Source organism: Molossus molossus, unplaced genomic scaffold (genome assembly GCF_014108415.1).
Source record: "Molossus molossus isolate mMolMol1 unplaced genomic scaffold, mMolMol1.p scaffold_m16_p_4, whole genome shotgun sequence".
Taxonomy (NCBI): Eukaryota; Metazoa; Chordata; class Mammalia; order Chiroptera; family Molossidae; genus Molossus; species Molossus molossus.
Genome location: NW_023425377.1, coordinates 39,652,075 through 39,668,709, shown reverse-complemented (window position 1 = coordinate 39,668,709; position 16,635 = coordinate 39,652,075). Strand labels below are relative to the sequence as shown.

The 16,635-nt window shown below is 40.0% G+C and overlaps 1 protein-coding gene across 2 annotated transcripts in view; it reads left to right on the top strand.

Moving 5' to 3' along the window:
• The window catches only part of DDX46 (DEAD-box helicase 46), a 71,822-nt gene that overhangs the window by 38,765 nt on the left and 16,422 nt on the right, over nt 1–16,635 (top strand). For both annotated transcript variants that reach the window (XM_036240137.1, XM_036240138.1), the window contains exons 14-18: nt 5,430–5,594; nt 6,083–6,245; nt 13,418–13,611; nt 15,890–16,027; nt 16,343–16,492. In XM_036240137.1, the coding sequence (XP_036096030.1) occupies nt 5,430–5,594; nt 6,083–6,245; nt 13,418–13,611; nt 15,890–16,027; nt 16,343–16,492 (810 nt within the window). The remainder of the gene's footprint in view (nt 1–5,429; nt 5,595–6,082; nt 6,246–13,417; nt 13,612–15,889; nt 16,028–16,342; nt 16,493–16,635) is intronic.

Sequence of the window (16,635 nt, the reverse complement as noted above, 5' to 3'; positions counted from 1 at the left end):
ATAAACTGCAGTAATAGAAATGGGGTATTAGAAAGGGATAAGATTAAAATTGTATTCAGTCGTTTCAGTTATTCACATATTTTCCAAAAACGTATTGCCTGTCATATGATAGTGCATGCATTGTGTTTAGATTTCAGGACCACATTCTAAATGAGAGAGGATTGAAAAAATGAGTAAACAGGATATGGTAACACACAATCCATATGAGAAGCAGTTAAAGGGGAGAGGAACATTTACCTTGGAGTAGGTGACTTAATAGCATTCAACTCTTAAAAAAATCTTTCACATGAAAGAAGCATTGAATTTATCCTTTGGGTCACAAGAAGTAGAACTGGAACCTGCTGGGGAAACTATTGGGAGCTTGATCTTAGCATAATGTGACAAAGGGCTGTATAAACATTATTTGGAGATGAAACAGGTTAGTTTGTGGGAGAGGGCATATATTGAATATGCTTTTCACCATATGTTTGAATAGAGTCAAGGAATCCATTTGTGGAAAGAGTAGAGGGACTTGAAGAATCAGATGGAAGATGCAACTAAGTATTTTGAAATTTTCATCTCTCAGCAAAGTCTGTTTTCTCCATGTTGCTTTTTTCTTTTTCTATATGCCAGTGTATTTGAAAGCTTTAAACAGACTCAAGAACAAAAATACTAAAATAGTCCTACCTTTATTAAAGAAATAAACTTTTAGTTCTCCCACTAGTGCCTGATTATTTTTTACTAGCAAGTTCTACCAGACATTCATGGAGTGAATAATTATATTCCTAGTTATACTTTATTTTATTGTATAAAAAGAAGAAAAGCAATGAATAAGATCATTGTAATACTTTATTTCTAAAAGAGCTCTGTTAAGATCTAATTATATACCATAAAATTCACTTTTTTTTTTTTTTTTTGCACAGATAGAGTAGGAGGGAGAGAGAGGAAGAGAGAGAGAGAAACATCGACATGAAAGGGACACATCGAGTGGCTGCTACCCGCACCACCAACCAGGGCCGGGGACAAACTGCAACCAAGGTACATGCCCTTAGCGGGAACCGAACCCGGGTCTCTCCGGACCGCAGGCCGATGCTCTAACCGCTGAGCCAAACCGGCAAGGGCATAAAATTCACTTTTGTTTGTTTGTTTGTTTTGCCTAAAAACAATTCAGAGCCAAGACTCAAATAAAAGCAAAAGTTTAGTTAGAAAGTCACAGAGGTTAAGAAGTGAGCCAGCTTGGTTGTGTGGGCTCAGAAAATAAGTTACAGAGCTGAGGAAAAAGAAATGCAAAGAAAACACCTAGCCCTGGCCGGTTTGGCTCAGCAGTTAGAGCATCAGCCTGTGGACCGGAGAGTCCTGGGTTCGGTTTTATTGCTAAGGGCTCATACCTCGGTTGTAGTTTGTCCCCGGCCCCGGTTGGGGTCATGTGGGTGGCGGCCACTTGATGTGTCTCTTTCACATCGATGTTTCTCTCTCTCCCTCTTCCTCCCTCTCTCCCTTCCACTCTATCTGAAGATAAGTGCAAAAATGTCCTTGGGTGATGATAAAAAAAAAAAAGAAATAACCTAGGGGAAGGAGGGAGGATGGGAAGCCTGAGTCCGCTACAGAGATAGCATGCACTAGGGAAGAAACACGGTGGGGTGTGCTTAAGAGAGACAAGGAGCCCTGGCTGGTTTGGCTCAGCAGTCAGAGCGTCGGCCTACAGTCCAGAGAGACCCGGGTTCGGTTCCTGCTAAGGGCACATACCTCGGTTGCAGTTTGTCCATGGCCCTGGTTGGGTCGTGCGGGTGGCAGCCACTCGATGTGTCCCTTTCACTTCGATGTTTCTCTCTCTCTTCCTCTCTCTCCTTCCTGCTCTATCTGAACAAAAAATGGAAAAATGTCCTCAGGTGAGGATAAAAAAAAAGAGAGAGGAGTGCACCCATTTTTTTTTTAGTATATAATATAACAGTTTTTAGTATATATACAGATTTATACAGCCATCACCACTGTCCAGCTTTAGAACATTACCATCACCAGAACAATGCCTTGTGCCCATTTACAGTCAGTTTCTGTTCCCACCCCAGCCTGAGACAGAAACTAATCTGCATTATAATGTAGATTTGGCTTTTCTGGACATTTCATATAAATGAACTCTAGCTCATTTATTCTCTTTTTTTTTATCTTCACCCAAGGACATTTTTTGCATTTATCTTCAGATAGAGTGGGAGAGAGAGAGGGGAGAAGAGGAGAGAGACACATCGACTGGTTGCCAACTACACAACCCCAACTGGGGCAGGGGACAAACTGCAACCAAGGTACATGCCCTTAGCAGGAACTGAACCTGGGACTCTCCAACCCGCAGGCCGACTCTATAACCGCTGAGCCAAACCAGCCAGGGCCTAGCTTATTACTTTTAGCATGTTTTTGAGGTTCATCCATGTCATAGCATGTGTCAGAACTTTATTCCTTTTATTGTTGAGTAGTTAGTATTACATTATTTGAATATATGTCGTGTTTTGTTTGTTTATTAATCAGCTGATGAACATTTGTATTATTTCTACTTTTTGTTTATTATGACTATTTACATACAAGGCACTTATTTCTTCATTTCTCTTGGGTAGATACGAAGGAGTAGAATTGCTGGATTTGATGGTAATTTATGTTTAACTTTCTAGGAAACTATCAAACTTTTCCATAATGGCTATTCCATTTTACAGGACAGTACAATACTGATAACATGAAACAAGTTACAGTTTCATGTATAATGATATAAAAACCCTAAAAAAATATATTAGGAAACCAACTATGTGGCATTTTAAAGTTAGTATCTTTTGGATACAAGACTGGTTTAACATGAGAAAAATCAAGTAATATAATTCACCCTATTACCAGAATAGAGGAAAAAACTGTACCGTTATCTCAAATAATTTAGAAAAGGCATTTGAGAAAATTTCACTCGTGATTTAAGAATTTCGTACACTGAAATTAGTCAAGAACCGCTCTTATCCAATACAGAGTAGCTACAAAAAAGCTTACAGCAAACATTATACTTACTGGTGAAATTTTGAAGCTATTAACATAGATAAAGAATCCCTGGCCAGTTTGCTCAGCAGTTAGAGTGTTGGCCCGAGGACTGAAGGGTCTTGGGTTTGATTCCCTATCAAGATCATGCCCTTGGGTTACAGGCTCCAGGCAGGGTCCTGCGGGAGGCAGCTGATTGATGTGTCTCTCACATTGTTGACCCCCCCTTCCTTTCTGTTCCACTCTATCTGAAAAATCAATGGAAAAATATTCTTGGGTGAAGATTAACAACAACAACAAAAAGAGGAAGAAACAAAGTAAAATACTTAGCAGACATTCAACATTTTGAAAGAATATCCTGGCAAGTAAGCAAGAAAAGGATATGTTTGGCCCTGGCCGGTTTGGCTCAGCGGTTAGAGCGTCAGCCCGTGGATCAGAGTCCCGGGTTCAGTTCCTGCTAAGGGCAACTTCCTTGGTTGCAGTGCGTCCCCAGCCCCGGTTGGGGTTGTGCAGGTGGCAACCAGTTGATGTGTGTCTCTCACATTGATGTTTCTCTCTTCCTCCCTTTCTCCCTCCCTTTCTCCCTCCCTTTCTCCCTCCTGCTCTATCTGAAGATAAATGCAAAAATGTTCTCAGGTGAGGATAAAAAAAAAAAAAAGAAAGAAAAGGGTATGTTTGGAAAATAGAGGTAAGACTGCCTTTGTAGAAGACTCAAACTAATCTGTGGATGAATGCGTAGAACAGATAAGAGTGGTAACGTTTTTGGATACAAAATCATTAAACATAATTATTTATATTTCTTTTCCCAGTAAACTTGAAAATGTATTTTATAAAAGTATGAAAAAATAAACCTGACAAAAAATATATAAGATGTATCCGGAGAAAAATACGGAATTTGATTGGAAAGCATTAAAGAGGACTTAGGTTGACTCTCAAATTTATATCAAGATCAGATGGTGAACAGTGACCCTCCTGAACAGGAGGGACAGGAGAGGGGATGAGGGAACCACCCCCTGAAAATATAGTCCATTCTCATTTTGGTATTTAGATTATTTGAATTAGCTAAGTCAGGTACCCCCTTAATCAAAATGTTGTTACCATCTCCTGTCCTATTTTCTTTGTCTTTGTTGGTTTGTGTAATTTAAAAAAAATTTCTGTGTTGTTATTTTTTTACAGGGTGTTTTCAAGGGAAGAAAAGTAAATGTCTGTGGTTAACCAATAGTTCTTAACTGAAAGCACTGGCGTGTGGGTGGAGAATAGATTTTAGATTTGGCAGGAGTCAAGACAGGGAGACCTGTTAGGAGACAGTTGAAGTAATCCAGTTGAGAAATGGTCTAGGTTTGGGCCAGGAACCCAGGATTTATGTTGTAAATACAAGTGCTTTGTCTAAGACTGTCCCTTTCTCGGATTTCACATCATCTTCCACTGGAGTGAAATTGTGATCCTGAAATTCTTGGCGTGACCTTTACCTTTCCCAATTTCTTTGGTCCCCGGGCTGACGTGCTAACTGCTGAGCCAAACCGGACAGGGCAGCTCTTCCCAATTTCTAACCATTCACCACTACCTATCTTGAGACCATCATTATGGGTTTTTTTTTCTTCTTTGTTTATACCAGTCATTACAAGAATCTTAGGACTTCTTGATTCCTCCAGAGCTCTATAAACACTGAAGCAATTGATGCCTATATCCCACTCCCTCAACAGTATGTCCATGTTCATTGTTCTGTTTGTTTCTGTAGTTCTTACCACTATTTGATACAATATGTTTATTTGTCTACCTTATTAGAATATAAGCTCCACAAAGACAAGTTTTTGTCTTTTTTTGGTCTTTAGATAGAGATTGGGAGAAGCATCAATGTGAAAGGGACACCTTGACTGGTCGCCTCCTGCACAATCCTGACCAGGGCCGGGGATCGAACTGACTAGATGTGAGAGAGTGCCCTTGACTAGAATTGAACCCATGACTCTGGTCTGTGGGCTGACGCTCTAACCACCACTGAGCAAGACCTGCCAGGGAGTTTTTTTTTTTCTTCTTATTGTCTATTTCAAACACTTAGAAAAATGCTTGGCACATAATGGTTGCTCAGTAAAAATGTGTTGAATAAATGTAGGTAAATAGTGATATTAAATGGAGAATGGTTGCATCAAGATACAGTTTGAAGACTGAGACTGTTGAATTTGTTGATGAATTGGGTGTGTGATGAGTAAGAGAGAAGGGTAGTCAAAAGATGGTTCCTAGAATTTTGGTCTAAACATGTGAATGCCTAGAATTGTCGTTTCTTGAGAGAGGGAAACTATGAGAGGAGCAAATTATGGGGTAAAATCCAATGTAGAATTCTAAGTTTAAAAGTCACTGAATAGATGTTCTCAAAAGTTTTTTCTACTTGGTTTTAATAACATGATTTTGGGAGACCACAATCACCATATTGATTTACAATGTTTTTTCAGGTCATGCGTATTGTGGATAATGTCCGTCCTGATCGACAGACAGTTATGTTTTCAGCTACTTTCCCCAGAGCTATGGAGGCTTTGGCTCGAAGAATCCTGAGTAAACCCATTGAAGTGCAGGTTGGAGGCAGGAGTGTGGTTTGCTCGGATGTGGAGCAGCAAGTGGTGGGTACAATGCTTAGGAAATCCCCAGTTCCCTAGATGTTTGGGCAGTGTGTCATCCTTTTGGGATCACTGTTTGTGATGTGGGCAGATTATTTCTAAAATTAAATATTATACATCAACTGAAGCCTTTTAGTATTTTACCAGATACACTTGAATATGTGGTTTTCCATGGAGCTGACTGGTTAAGGTGCTCTTATAGTTTCTTCCACCAGAAGTGGTGGACTGGTAGGTGGAAATATCACATAGCCATCTTATTCTTTGGTTCACAGCATGAGTGTTTGTTCACATTTTCAAGCCTCTGATTCTCTGAAATTTTTTTTTTTTGACTTAATGATTCACTAATTCAAATAAGAATGTTTCTAATCCTTCCTAATGGTTTAGCAAGGTATTGTCATTTATCCCTTTACCACAAATAAAATGAGTATTTTTGTTTAAGAGGTGTATTTGTGTATTTATTCCATTAACTTGGTGCCATTTGGTGTTTTCAGATTGTGATTGAAGAAGAAAAGAAATTCTTGAAGTTACTTGAGCTTCTGGGCCATTATCAGGAATCTGGATCTGTCATTATATTTGTGGATAAGCAGGAACATGCTGATGGTCTTCTGAAAGATTTAATGAGAGCATCTTATCCTTGCATGTCTCTTCATGGAGGTAATATTTAATGAAGTATGTCTGAAATACTTGGCCAAGTACTGTGCTGTGTTCTGAATGATATTTACTATGTACTCTTAATTTAGAACTAAATTTTATATCATTCACAGTATCTCAGTTGTGTTCATAACAGCACTATTATTATTATTATTAATCCATCTTTGAGATAAAATAATACATTGGTTTGAGGCAAATTCCCTAGCCATTAGTCAGCTAAGGAAGAATTGAAATTAAAAATTTCTGATTCAGCCCTGGCCGGTTTGGCTCAGCGGTTAGAGTGTCAGCCTGCGGTCCTGAGAGACCCGGGTTCGGTTTCTGCTAAGGGCACGTACCTCGGTTGCAGTTTGTCCCCGGCCCTGGTCTGTTGTGCGGGTGGCAACCACTCGATGTGTCCCTTCACATCAATGTTTTTCTCTCACTCTCTGTTCCTCTCTCTCCCTCCCACTCTACCTGAACAAAAAGTGGAAAAATGTCCTCGGGTGAGGATTAAAAAAAAAAAAAAAAAAAATTTCTGATTCATGTTAATTTTTTTTTTTTTTTTTTTTTATCCTCACCCGAGGACATTTTTCCATTTTTTTTTTGTTCAGATAGAACGGGAGGGAGGGAGAGGAAGAGAGAGAAACATCGATGTGAAGGGACACATCGAGTGGCTGCCACCCTCATGACCAACCAGGGCCGGAGACAAACTGCAACTGAGGTACATGCCCTTAGCAGGAACCGAACCCGGGTCTCTCTGTACCGCAGGCCGACACTCCAACTGCTGAGCCAAACCGGCCAGGGCTTATATTCTTTTTTTTATTGTATCATGTTACTTAGAGGTTTTTATGATTCATGTTAGAGCTTTAATTGAAAATTTTGTTCATTTTAATCCTCACCTGAGGATATTTTTCCATTTTTGTTCAGATAGAGTGGGAGGGAGAGAGAGAAACATCGACGTGAAACGGACACATTGACTGTTTGCCTTCCACATGACCCCAATCAGGGCCAGGGATGAACCACAACCGAGGTACATGCCCTTGACCGGAGTTGAACCTGAGACTCATTGGTCCGCGGGCTGAAGCTCTAATGGCTGAGCCAAATGAGCCAGGGCTTTCATTGAAATTTTAAAATAACGTTTTAATTTCTTTGTAATATCACTATTGTTAAATATTGGGATTTACATATGTGGGAATTTTGTTTTTAAAATGGCATCAGCTTGGTTAGATTCATATTACAAACTAAGTCTTATTTGTAATTTTTTTTTAGTCATAACTGGGCTGCTTGGATTCTATTCTGTTTCATGAATATGTAATTTTTAGGGGTCAAATATTTGGGCAACATTTTTATGAATAATTGAGTATGGTCACTCTGTTCTTTCTGGAGTTTAATACCTCTTTTCTGGTCCTGAGTTTATCCTGAATTCTTTCTTCTGTTTCTTATTGTCAGTAACATTGTATTTCTACTCAGGTTTTGACTTCCCTACCTGGCTGCCCAGGCTACCCCTACTCCCAAGTTTAAAATAAATAAATAAATAAAATCCTGTAAATTCAACCAATATCATTGCATTTGTCCACATATCAACTCCTTTCCAGTTTCTGTCTGCTTTTAGTCACTCTGGTGCCTTCCGGTAGTTGTTATTTATATTTTGTCCAGAATTCATAGTTATCTGAAGGAGAGTTGGTTCAAAAAGAGCTTCTATGTTAGTGGAAATGTGTGTTTTTTGTATAAGTGAGGAAATGTTTCTTATAAATAAATCCCTTTTAGATCAGAATTGTATCACATGCTTATACCAAAATCATTAATAGACAAAGGGAATGAATGAATGATGGTTCCTTTATTTTTATTTTATTTGTATTTTAATCCTCACCAGAGGATATTTTTCTTTTTTTGTTCAGATAGAATTGGGAGGGAGGGAGAGAGAGAGAAACATCGATGTGAGAGAGGAATATTGACAGGTTGACTCCCACATGACCCTGACCAGGGCTGTGGACGAACTGCAACCTAGGTATGTGCCCTTGACCGGAACCTAACCCATGACTTATTGGTCTGCGAGCTGATATCCTAACCGCTGAGCCAAACCAGCCAGGGTTCTTTTTTCTTTTTTGTTCATATAGAGTGGGAGCAAGAGAGAGGGAGAGAAAGAGAGGGAGAAACATCGATGTGAAAGGGACACATCGAGTGGCTGCCACCCACATGACCAACCAGGGCTGGGGACAAACTGCAACCGAGATACGTGCCCTTAGTGGGAACCAAACTGAGGTCTCTCTGGACTGCAGGCCGACGCTCTAACTGCTGAGCCAAACTGGCCAGGGCTCTTTTTTTTTTTATTATGTTTTTTATTGTTGTTTTTTTTTTAAGAGAGAGAGAGGAAGAGAGAGAGAGACAGAAACATTGATGTGAGAGAGATATATTGATCAGCTGCCTCCGCGCTACCTCCTGTTGAGGATCGAGCCTGCAACCCAGGTATGCGCCCTGACCAGGAATTGAACCAGGACCTCTCAGTCCAAGGGATGATGCTCAGACCACTGAGCCACACCAACCAGGCAAAAAATGTTTTTTATTTTAACATGTAATTGCTTTATTATTATTATTTTTAATCCTCACCCGAGGATATTTTTCTATTTTATCTTGAGACAGAGTAGGAGAGGGAGAGAGAAACATTGACGTGAGAGAGACACATTGACTGGTTGCCTCCCTCACAATCCAACCCGGGCTGGGGATGAACCGTAACCAAGGTACTTGCCCTTGACTAGAATCGAACCTGCGACTCTTTGGTCTGAGGGCTGATGCTCCAAACCGCTGAGCCAAACAGGTCAGGGCAAATTTGGGGTTATGTTAAAAAAGAAGAGGCTTAATGGTTGATGGGCAGGCATCCCATATAATGTAATTAGCATATTACATTCACTTCCATGGAATAAAATATGCACAGTTGGGTTAGTTGTCAGGATACCTCAGGCTTAAGTAAAAATTTTGTTATCTTTTTTTAACGTTCTTATTCCTTTTTTTAGAGAGAGGGGAAGGGAAAGAGAGATAGAAACATCGATATGACAGAGATACATCGATTGTCTGCTTCCTGCATGCCTCTTCCTGGGGATCAAGCCCGAAATCCAGCATGTGACCTGTCTGGGAATTAAACTGGGACCTCTCAGTCCATGAGACAACATTCAGTCCACTGAGCCAAACCACTTGGGCCATGTCTTTTAATGATAACGTTAACTTTATACTGATAATGATTCTATTACTTTTTCTTTTTTTTTTTTTATCCTCACCCAAGGACATTTTTTGATGTTTTGTTCGGATAGAGTAAGAGGGAGAGAGAGAGAGCAACATCGACGTGAAAGGGACACATCGAGAGGTTGCCACTTACATGACTCAACCAGGGCCGGGGATAAACCGCAACCGAGGTACGCTCCCTTATCAGGAACCGAACCCGGGTCTCTCTAGACCGCAGGCCAGCGCTCTAACCGCTGAGCCAAACCAGCCAGGGCTATTACTTTTTAAAAAATCTTTATTGTTGAATGTATTACAGATGTTCCTCATTTTTCCCCCATTGACCACCTGCTCCCCACTCCCACCCCCTTCCCGCCTTTTCTCACACTATTGTCTGTGTCCATTGGTTATGCATATAAGTTCTTTGGTTTATTTCTTCTCACCCCTCACCCCTTTCCCTTTGAGGTTTGTCAGTCTAGCAATGAATTTGTTCTTCTTAATCCCTTCACCTTTTTCACCCATTCCCCCAACCCCCCTCCCATCTGGCAACCAACAAAATGTTCTCTGTATCTAGGAGAATGTTTCTGTTCTGCCTGTTCATTTTGTAGATTCCATTGCCGATACATATGTGTTCATTGCCATTTTGTTTGTTCATATATTTTATCTTTTTCTCCAAAAGACCCTTCATCATTTCATAGAATAACGGGTTGGTGGTGATGAACTCCTTTAACTTTTTTCTTGTCTGGGAAAGTCTATATGGCCATCGATTCTAAATGACAGCTTTGTAGGATAGAGTAATCTTGGTTGTAGGTTCTTTTCATCACTCTGAATATTTCTTGCCACTCCCTTCTGGCCTGCAAAGTTTTTATTGAGAAATCAGCTGACAGTCTAATGGGAACTCCCTTGTAGGTAACTGCTTTTCTCTTGCTGCTTTTAAGATTCTCTCTTTGTCTGGAACCTTTTGCATTTTGATGATGAGGTGTCTTGGTGTGGGCCCCTTGGGGTTCATCTTGTTTGGGATTCTCTGTGCTTCCTAGACTTGTATGTCTGTTTCCTTCACCAAGTTAGGAAAGTTTTCTGCCATTATTGTTTCAAACAGGTTTTCAATTTCTTGTTCTCTCTCCTCCTCCTGGCACCCCCAAGATGTAAATGTTGGCACGCTTGAAGTTGTCCCAGAGGCTCCTTACACTATCCTCATTTTTTTGGATTCTTTTTGCTTTTTGCTGTTCTGATTGGGCGTTTTTTGCTTCTTTATATTCCAAATCGATGGTTTGCTTCTTGGCTTTACCTTTTCTACTATTGAATCTGTGTAAATTGTTCTTTATTTTAGTTAATGCCTCCTCCATTTCTGACTGTGCGTCTATCATTTCTGACTGATCCTTTTTTATGCTCTTGAGGCCCTCACTAAGTTCATTGAGCATCCTTATAAGCAGTATTTTGAACTCAGCATCTGTTAGGTTGCTTATCTCCATTTCGCTTAGATCTTTTATTGGGGTTTTGTTCTGTTCTTTCATTTGGGACCTGTTTCTTTGTCTCCTCATTTTGGCTGCCTCCCTGTGTTTGTTTCTGTGTATTACTTAACGAGAGGTATGGGGCTCGCTGAGAGCCGATGGTGCTCGTTTGAAAGAATTTAGGAAAAACCTGAAGCAGGATCCAAGACAGGCCAATCCTATGGTTAAGCAACTGGCAACAGCTTGGGTGGGCCTGAAAGTTGGGTGGGGCGGGGCCTCAGGGAATCACCAGGGCGGGGCAAGGAGTGTGAGCCAGGTTGCTGGAGTCCCAGATATGGCAACTGTCTGCCACCCCAGGGCAGGGCTCACCAAAGGAAGAAAGGCCTGTGACAGCAGGTTTGTCCTAGAGAAAGCCTCCTCTCTGGCCTTCGCTTCAGTGCCAAACAGCTTAGTTCTTCCCTGTATTTTTCTGGTGCCCTCAAGCTGCCTCCCCTCCAAGCTTAGAGGGAAGTGAGTCCGATAAGTCCATGCGCGGGTCCTTTAAGAGGAGCTGCCTGGGGCTCCAGCCGCATCAGCTTCCCTGAGCCTCAGTTCCCGCTGGTTTTTCCAGCCAGAAGTTATGGGGACTTCTCTTCCTGGCACTGGAACCCTGAGCGGGGCGTCTGGTTTAGGATGGGGACCCCTCAGTCCTCAGGGAGGACCTTCTCAGCCCAGGTGTCCTGATTTTTATCTGCCACACGTGGGTGTGGGACCAGCCCGTCCACCTCCACCCCTCCTACTAGTCTCGATGTGGCTGCTGCTTTAATTTCTCTTTAATTCTGTATTTGTAGGACTTCCATTCAACTTGATGTCAGGTGGTTTTGAATGATAACTGTTCTGTAGTTTAGTTGTAACTTTGATGTGGTTGTGGGAGGACACGATACTGCATTTACCTACATCGCCATCTTGACCGAAAGTCTACTTTTTCTTAATGAAGTTTTTTGGTATAGTGTTGGATCCTAGTTTCTTTGACATAGATCCAAATACTTTTTCTATTTCAATCTTTGAAGAGTATATTTAAAATTTTAGCCCTGGCCAATTTAGTTGGTTAGAGCATTGTTCTGATACACTAAGGTTTCGGGTTCAATCCCCAGTCAGGCATGAACGTGCAAGAGTCAACCAATGGCTCTGGCTGGTGTGGCTCAGTGTGTTGGGTGTTGTCCTGTGCACCAAAAGGTTGCTGGTTTGATTCCTGGTCAGGGCACATGCTGGATTTTGGGCTTGATTTCTGGTAGGGGGTGTGCGGAAGGCAGCCCATTGTAGTTTCTCTTGTTCTCTCCCACTCCCTTCCTCTTTTTCTCGCTGTAAAAAAAAAATAGAAATCAACTAATGAATGCATAGATAGGTAGAACAACAAATCGGTGTTTCTCTGTCTCTCCCTCTCTGTAAAATTAATCAATCAACAAATAAAAATTGAAAATGTTGCTCTAATCAGTTTGGTTTAGTGGTTAGAGCGTCAGCCTGTGGACCAAGGAGTTGTGGGTTTTATTCTGGCCAAGGGCATGTACTTCGGTTGCGGTTAGTTTCCGGGCCCTGGTCAGGGTCAGGTGGGAGGCAACTGGTTGATTTGTCTGTCTCACGTCGGTGTTTCTCTCTCTCTCCCTCCTTCTCACTCCATCCGAAGATAAATGAAAAAAATATGTCCTTGGGTGAGGATTTAAAAAAGATGAAAAATTAAAAAATGTTAGGTAATATAAGTTAATATTAATAAATATGTAGTTATTAAAATAAGATTTTGTATGACATCTACTGCTGCAAAAATTAGTTTGAGGATTTATCTCATTCCCTTCTCTAAGTACCAGAGATACTTGGATACCCCATCATCAAATATAAATGCGGCCTTGGCATCTTGTAATAGAACATTCTGGCATTATATGCTCTGCTTTGTCACTCAGTCTGAGGCTCTTTGGGTAACATGTTTAAGAGATATCCTATTAGTTAAATTTTACCAGTGCACCTCAAACTTTAATGTACATATGTAATCACCAAAGTATCTTGTTAAAATGACGAATCTGATTCAGTAATTTGGGGTAGGATCTGAGCTTCTGCATTTCTAACAAGCTCCCATTGATGCTGCTTCTGGTCCTTGGACAAAATTGAGTATTAGGGCTCTATAAAGCCTACAGAAGGAAAAAGGTCTGAATCCTGTCAATATAGGCTGAATGTACATGCCTTTTCTTTTGTTGCTGCCTAAACAAGTTTAGGGTAGTGATTCTGAGATTGGGCTTCTGCAGTTGTAAGCCTTATATTCAAGAAAGGGCACAAGCAAGGGTACATTTGGAAGATTCATAAATGAGTTAATAACAGTAGTCGTTGATCTTGCCATTGGGTCTCCTTAGTGTTTTTTCTATATTGTAGTTGTTGGATATGTAGTCAATATTAGTTGGATTTGTTCTTTACTCCATGTTTAACTTCTTTCTCTGAGTGTCAGAAAAAGTAGAAGTTTAATTTGAATATGAAGTTTTACAACTCTTATGTGTAATTTACTTGCAGGTATTGATCAATATGACAGAGATAGCATCATAAATGACTTTAAGAATGGGACCTGCAAACTTCTTGTGGCTACTTCTGTTGCTGCCCGAGGTCTAGATGTGAAACATCTGATTCTTGTAGTAAATTACAGCTGTCCCAACCATTATGAAGATTATGTGCACAGAGCAGGACGGACTGGAAGAGCAGGCAACAAAGTAAAAAAAAATTTTAAGTTGATTTTTATTATATTAAAGTCTAAGTGTTCCTTTACTATTTTAAGGAGTAAGTAATCAGAGTAATGGGGGCTTTTTTTTTCTTTTTAATATTTATTTATATTGGTTTTTTTAGAGAGAAAGGAAGGAAGAGAGAGAAACATCAGTGTGAGAGATAGATATCAATCAGCTGCCTATTGCATGTCCCCCAGTGGGGATTGAACCTACAAACTGGTTGTGTGCCCTGATCGGGACCTCTCAGTCTATGGGGCAATGCTCAGTGCACTGAGCCACATTTGCTGGACATATGGGGACATTTTAAAAATCTTCAATCAGTCCTAGCCACTGTGGCTCAGTTGATTGGGCATCATCTGTTGCCGGTTCGATTCCCAGTCAGAGCACATGCCTGGATTGCAGGCTTGATCCCCGGTGGGAGGAGCATGCAGGAGGCAACTGATCAGTGTTTTGCTCTCACATAGATGTTTCTCTCTCTTCCCCTCTCCCTTCCTCTCTCTCTAAAAATCAATTAAAAATTTTTTTTAATAAAAACAATCATCAAAGTATGAGGAATAATTGAGGTATTCATCAGTTATATACATATTTTTGCTTAACTATTGTTAAAATTATACATGTCTGTATATTTTGAAAATTATCAGATACCTAGATGTTCTCTGTAGTTGGTGTTAACCATTCATGTCTCCTTTTAGGAATTATTACCTGCCTAAAAACTTCTATATACATTCATGTATATAGTTCAGAATCTTTAATTGCTTTTTAAAAAAAGGTGGGATCATAAAATATACTCAAATTGATACCTATCACCACCCCCCAACCAGTACACATACATATTACTTTGTGTGTGTGTGTGTGTGTGTGTGTGTGCGCGCGAATCTTCACTTGATATTTTTCCATTGATTTTTAGAGGGGTCCGGGTCAGGGAGAGAGAGAGACATTGATGTGTGCTATTGATTTGTTGCCTCCCACATGTGCCCCGACTGGGTTCAAGGGTTGAACCTACAACCCAGATTGGTGCCCCTGACCAGGAATCGAACCTGTGACACTTTGATGTTAGAGGCAACGCTCTAACCACTGAGAAACCCTGTCCAGGGCCTTATGAGGCCACATACGGTCTCTGTCATGTTCGCAAATACACTTGCGCGTGCGTGTATGCGTGCGTGCGTGGGTGTGTGTATGTATATACGCATGTATACAACCTTAAAAATGTTAATATCATTCTTAGCTCATGGGCAGTACAGAAGCAGACCATGGATCAAATCTGGTGACTAGATATTACTGAAATAAAATATTAAACCATGTTTTAAAATTTATAATAGTTCAGTGGTAGTGGCAGAGTATTTTGTGAAGATGGTAATATGTGGTTTGCTATTTCTGCACTTTAACTCCAGTGTTTTCCTTGCCTAAACCAAAAAGCTGCTGGGACATGTGAAGCCTTTGCCTTTAGAGAATCTCAGGGAGGTGATATAGTTGACTTTATTTTTGCAAGATGGTTACAAAAATAAATAAATTTAAAAAACAACTTGCTTTTGTATATAAAAAATATATATCATACTTATACTCACATGTGCTTCTATATCTTTTATTGGTCTTAAAAATATATAGGAAACTACATTCTAGGAAGTTGATACAGGTTAGCTGGGGTAGAATGATGCAGTAGTGGAGAAAGTGAACATAAGCAAAAAAGGGAAGGAAAGTACTTTATTAAAGAAAGTATTTACGACAGTACAATTGTGCATTTATGTAAAATCACATATATTTCTGCTTATGGATAAGAAGTCAGAAATGTTCTGGTTTTGCTAATTTCATTTTTAAATATTAAACTTAGATATTGTATTTTCAACCTTTGAACAGTTTAGTAGGACTCTTTTTTTTTATCCTCACCCAAGGACATTTTTGCATTTATCTTCAGATAGAGTGGGAGGGAGAGAGAGAGGAAGAGAGAGAGAGAAACATAGATGTGAGAGAGACACATCGAGTGGTTGCTGCCCATACAACCCCAACTTGGGCCAGGGACAATCTGCAACCGAGTTATGTGCCCTTAGCAGGAACCGAACCCGGGACACTGTGGTCCACAGGCTGATGCTCTAACTGCTGAGCCAAGCTGGCCAGGACTTAGGAGGACTCTTTTAATCGTCTTTATGCTTTAGTAATGCAGTCAATTTTAAGAGGTTTTATTGGGTGGTTTAGGTTTTATTTTATTTGTAATCTAAGTAGGATTCATCTTTTTAGTGTCTAATAGTTTCACTTTGTCACCATCCATTAGGGTTATGCATATACTTTTATCACAGAAGATCAAGCTCGCTATGCTGGTGATATCATTAAAGCTCTTGAATTGTCAGGGACTGCAGTGCCTCCTGATCTAGAGAAACTTTGGAGTGATTTCAAAGATCAACAAAAAGCTGTGAGTTTTCTTAACTCTCTTTTTTATGTACATCATTGTGTTCTAAACTTTGAATATTTAATACTTATAAATCTTGAAAGTATTATTTTCATTTATCTCTTTAGAGAGGGGAGAAAAAGAGTAAATAACTCTCTTTGCTTCAACTTAGTATTTTGAGTAGTTTACCCAAAGATCTTATTTTTTTTGTCACATACTAGATGAAGTGTTATTGGTACATTGGTATACTGCTTCTTGAAAGATACTAGATTGCTGTAAATTTTTTTTTAACATTAAAAGTGTTAACTATGAAATTAATTCTTTTTTTTTCCTTGGAAGGAAGGGAAAATAATTAAAAAGAGTAGTGGGTTCTCTGGTAAGGGCTTCAAGTTTGATGAAACAGAACAAGCTTTGGCTAATGAGAGGAAGAAATTACAAAAAGCAGCTCTTGGTCTGCAAGATTCAGATGATGAGGATGCTGCAGTTGATGTAAGTATTGTTCTAAGTCTTGTTCTTGCTCCTTAAAATAGTTTTTCCTTTCATACTTGTTTCATATCCAGTTACTGGAAACTTTGGTTTGTACCCTTCCCTTCCCAACCTTCTTATGTGTGCATATATATTCATATGTGCTC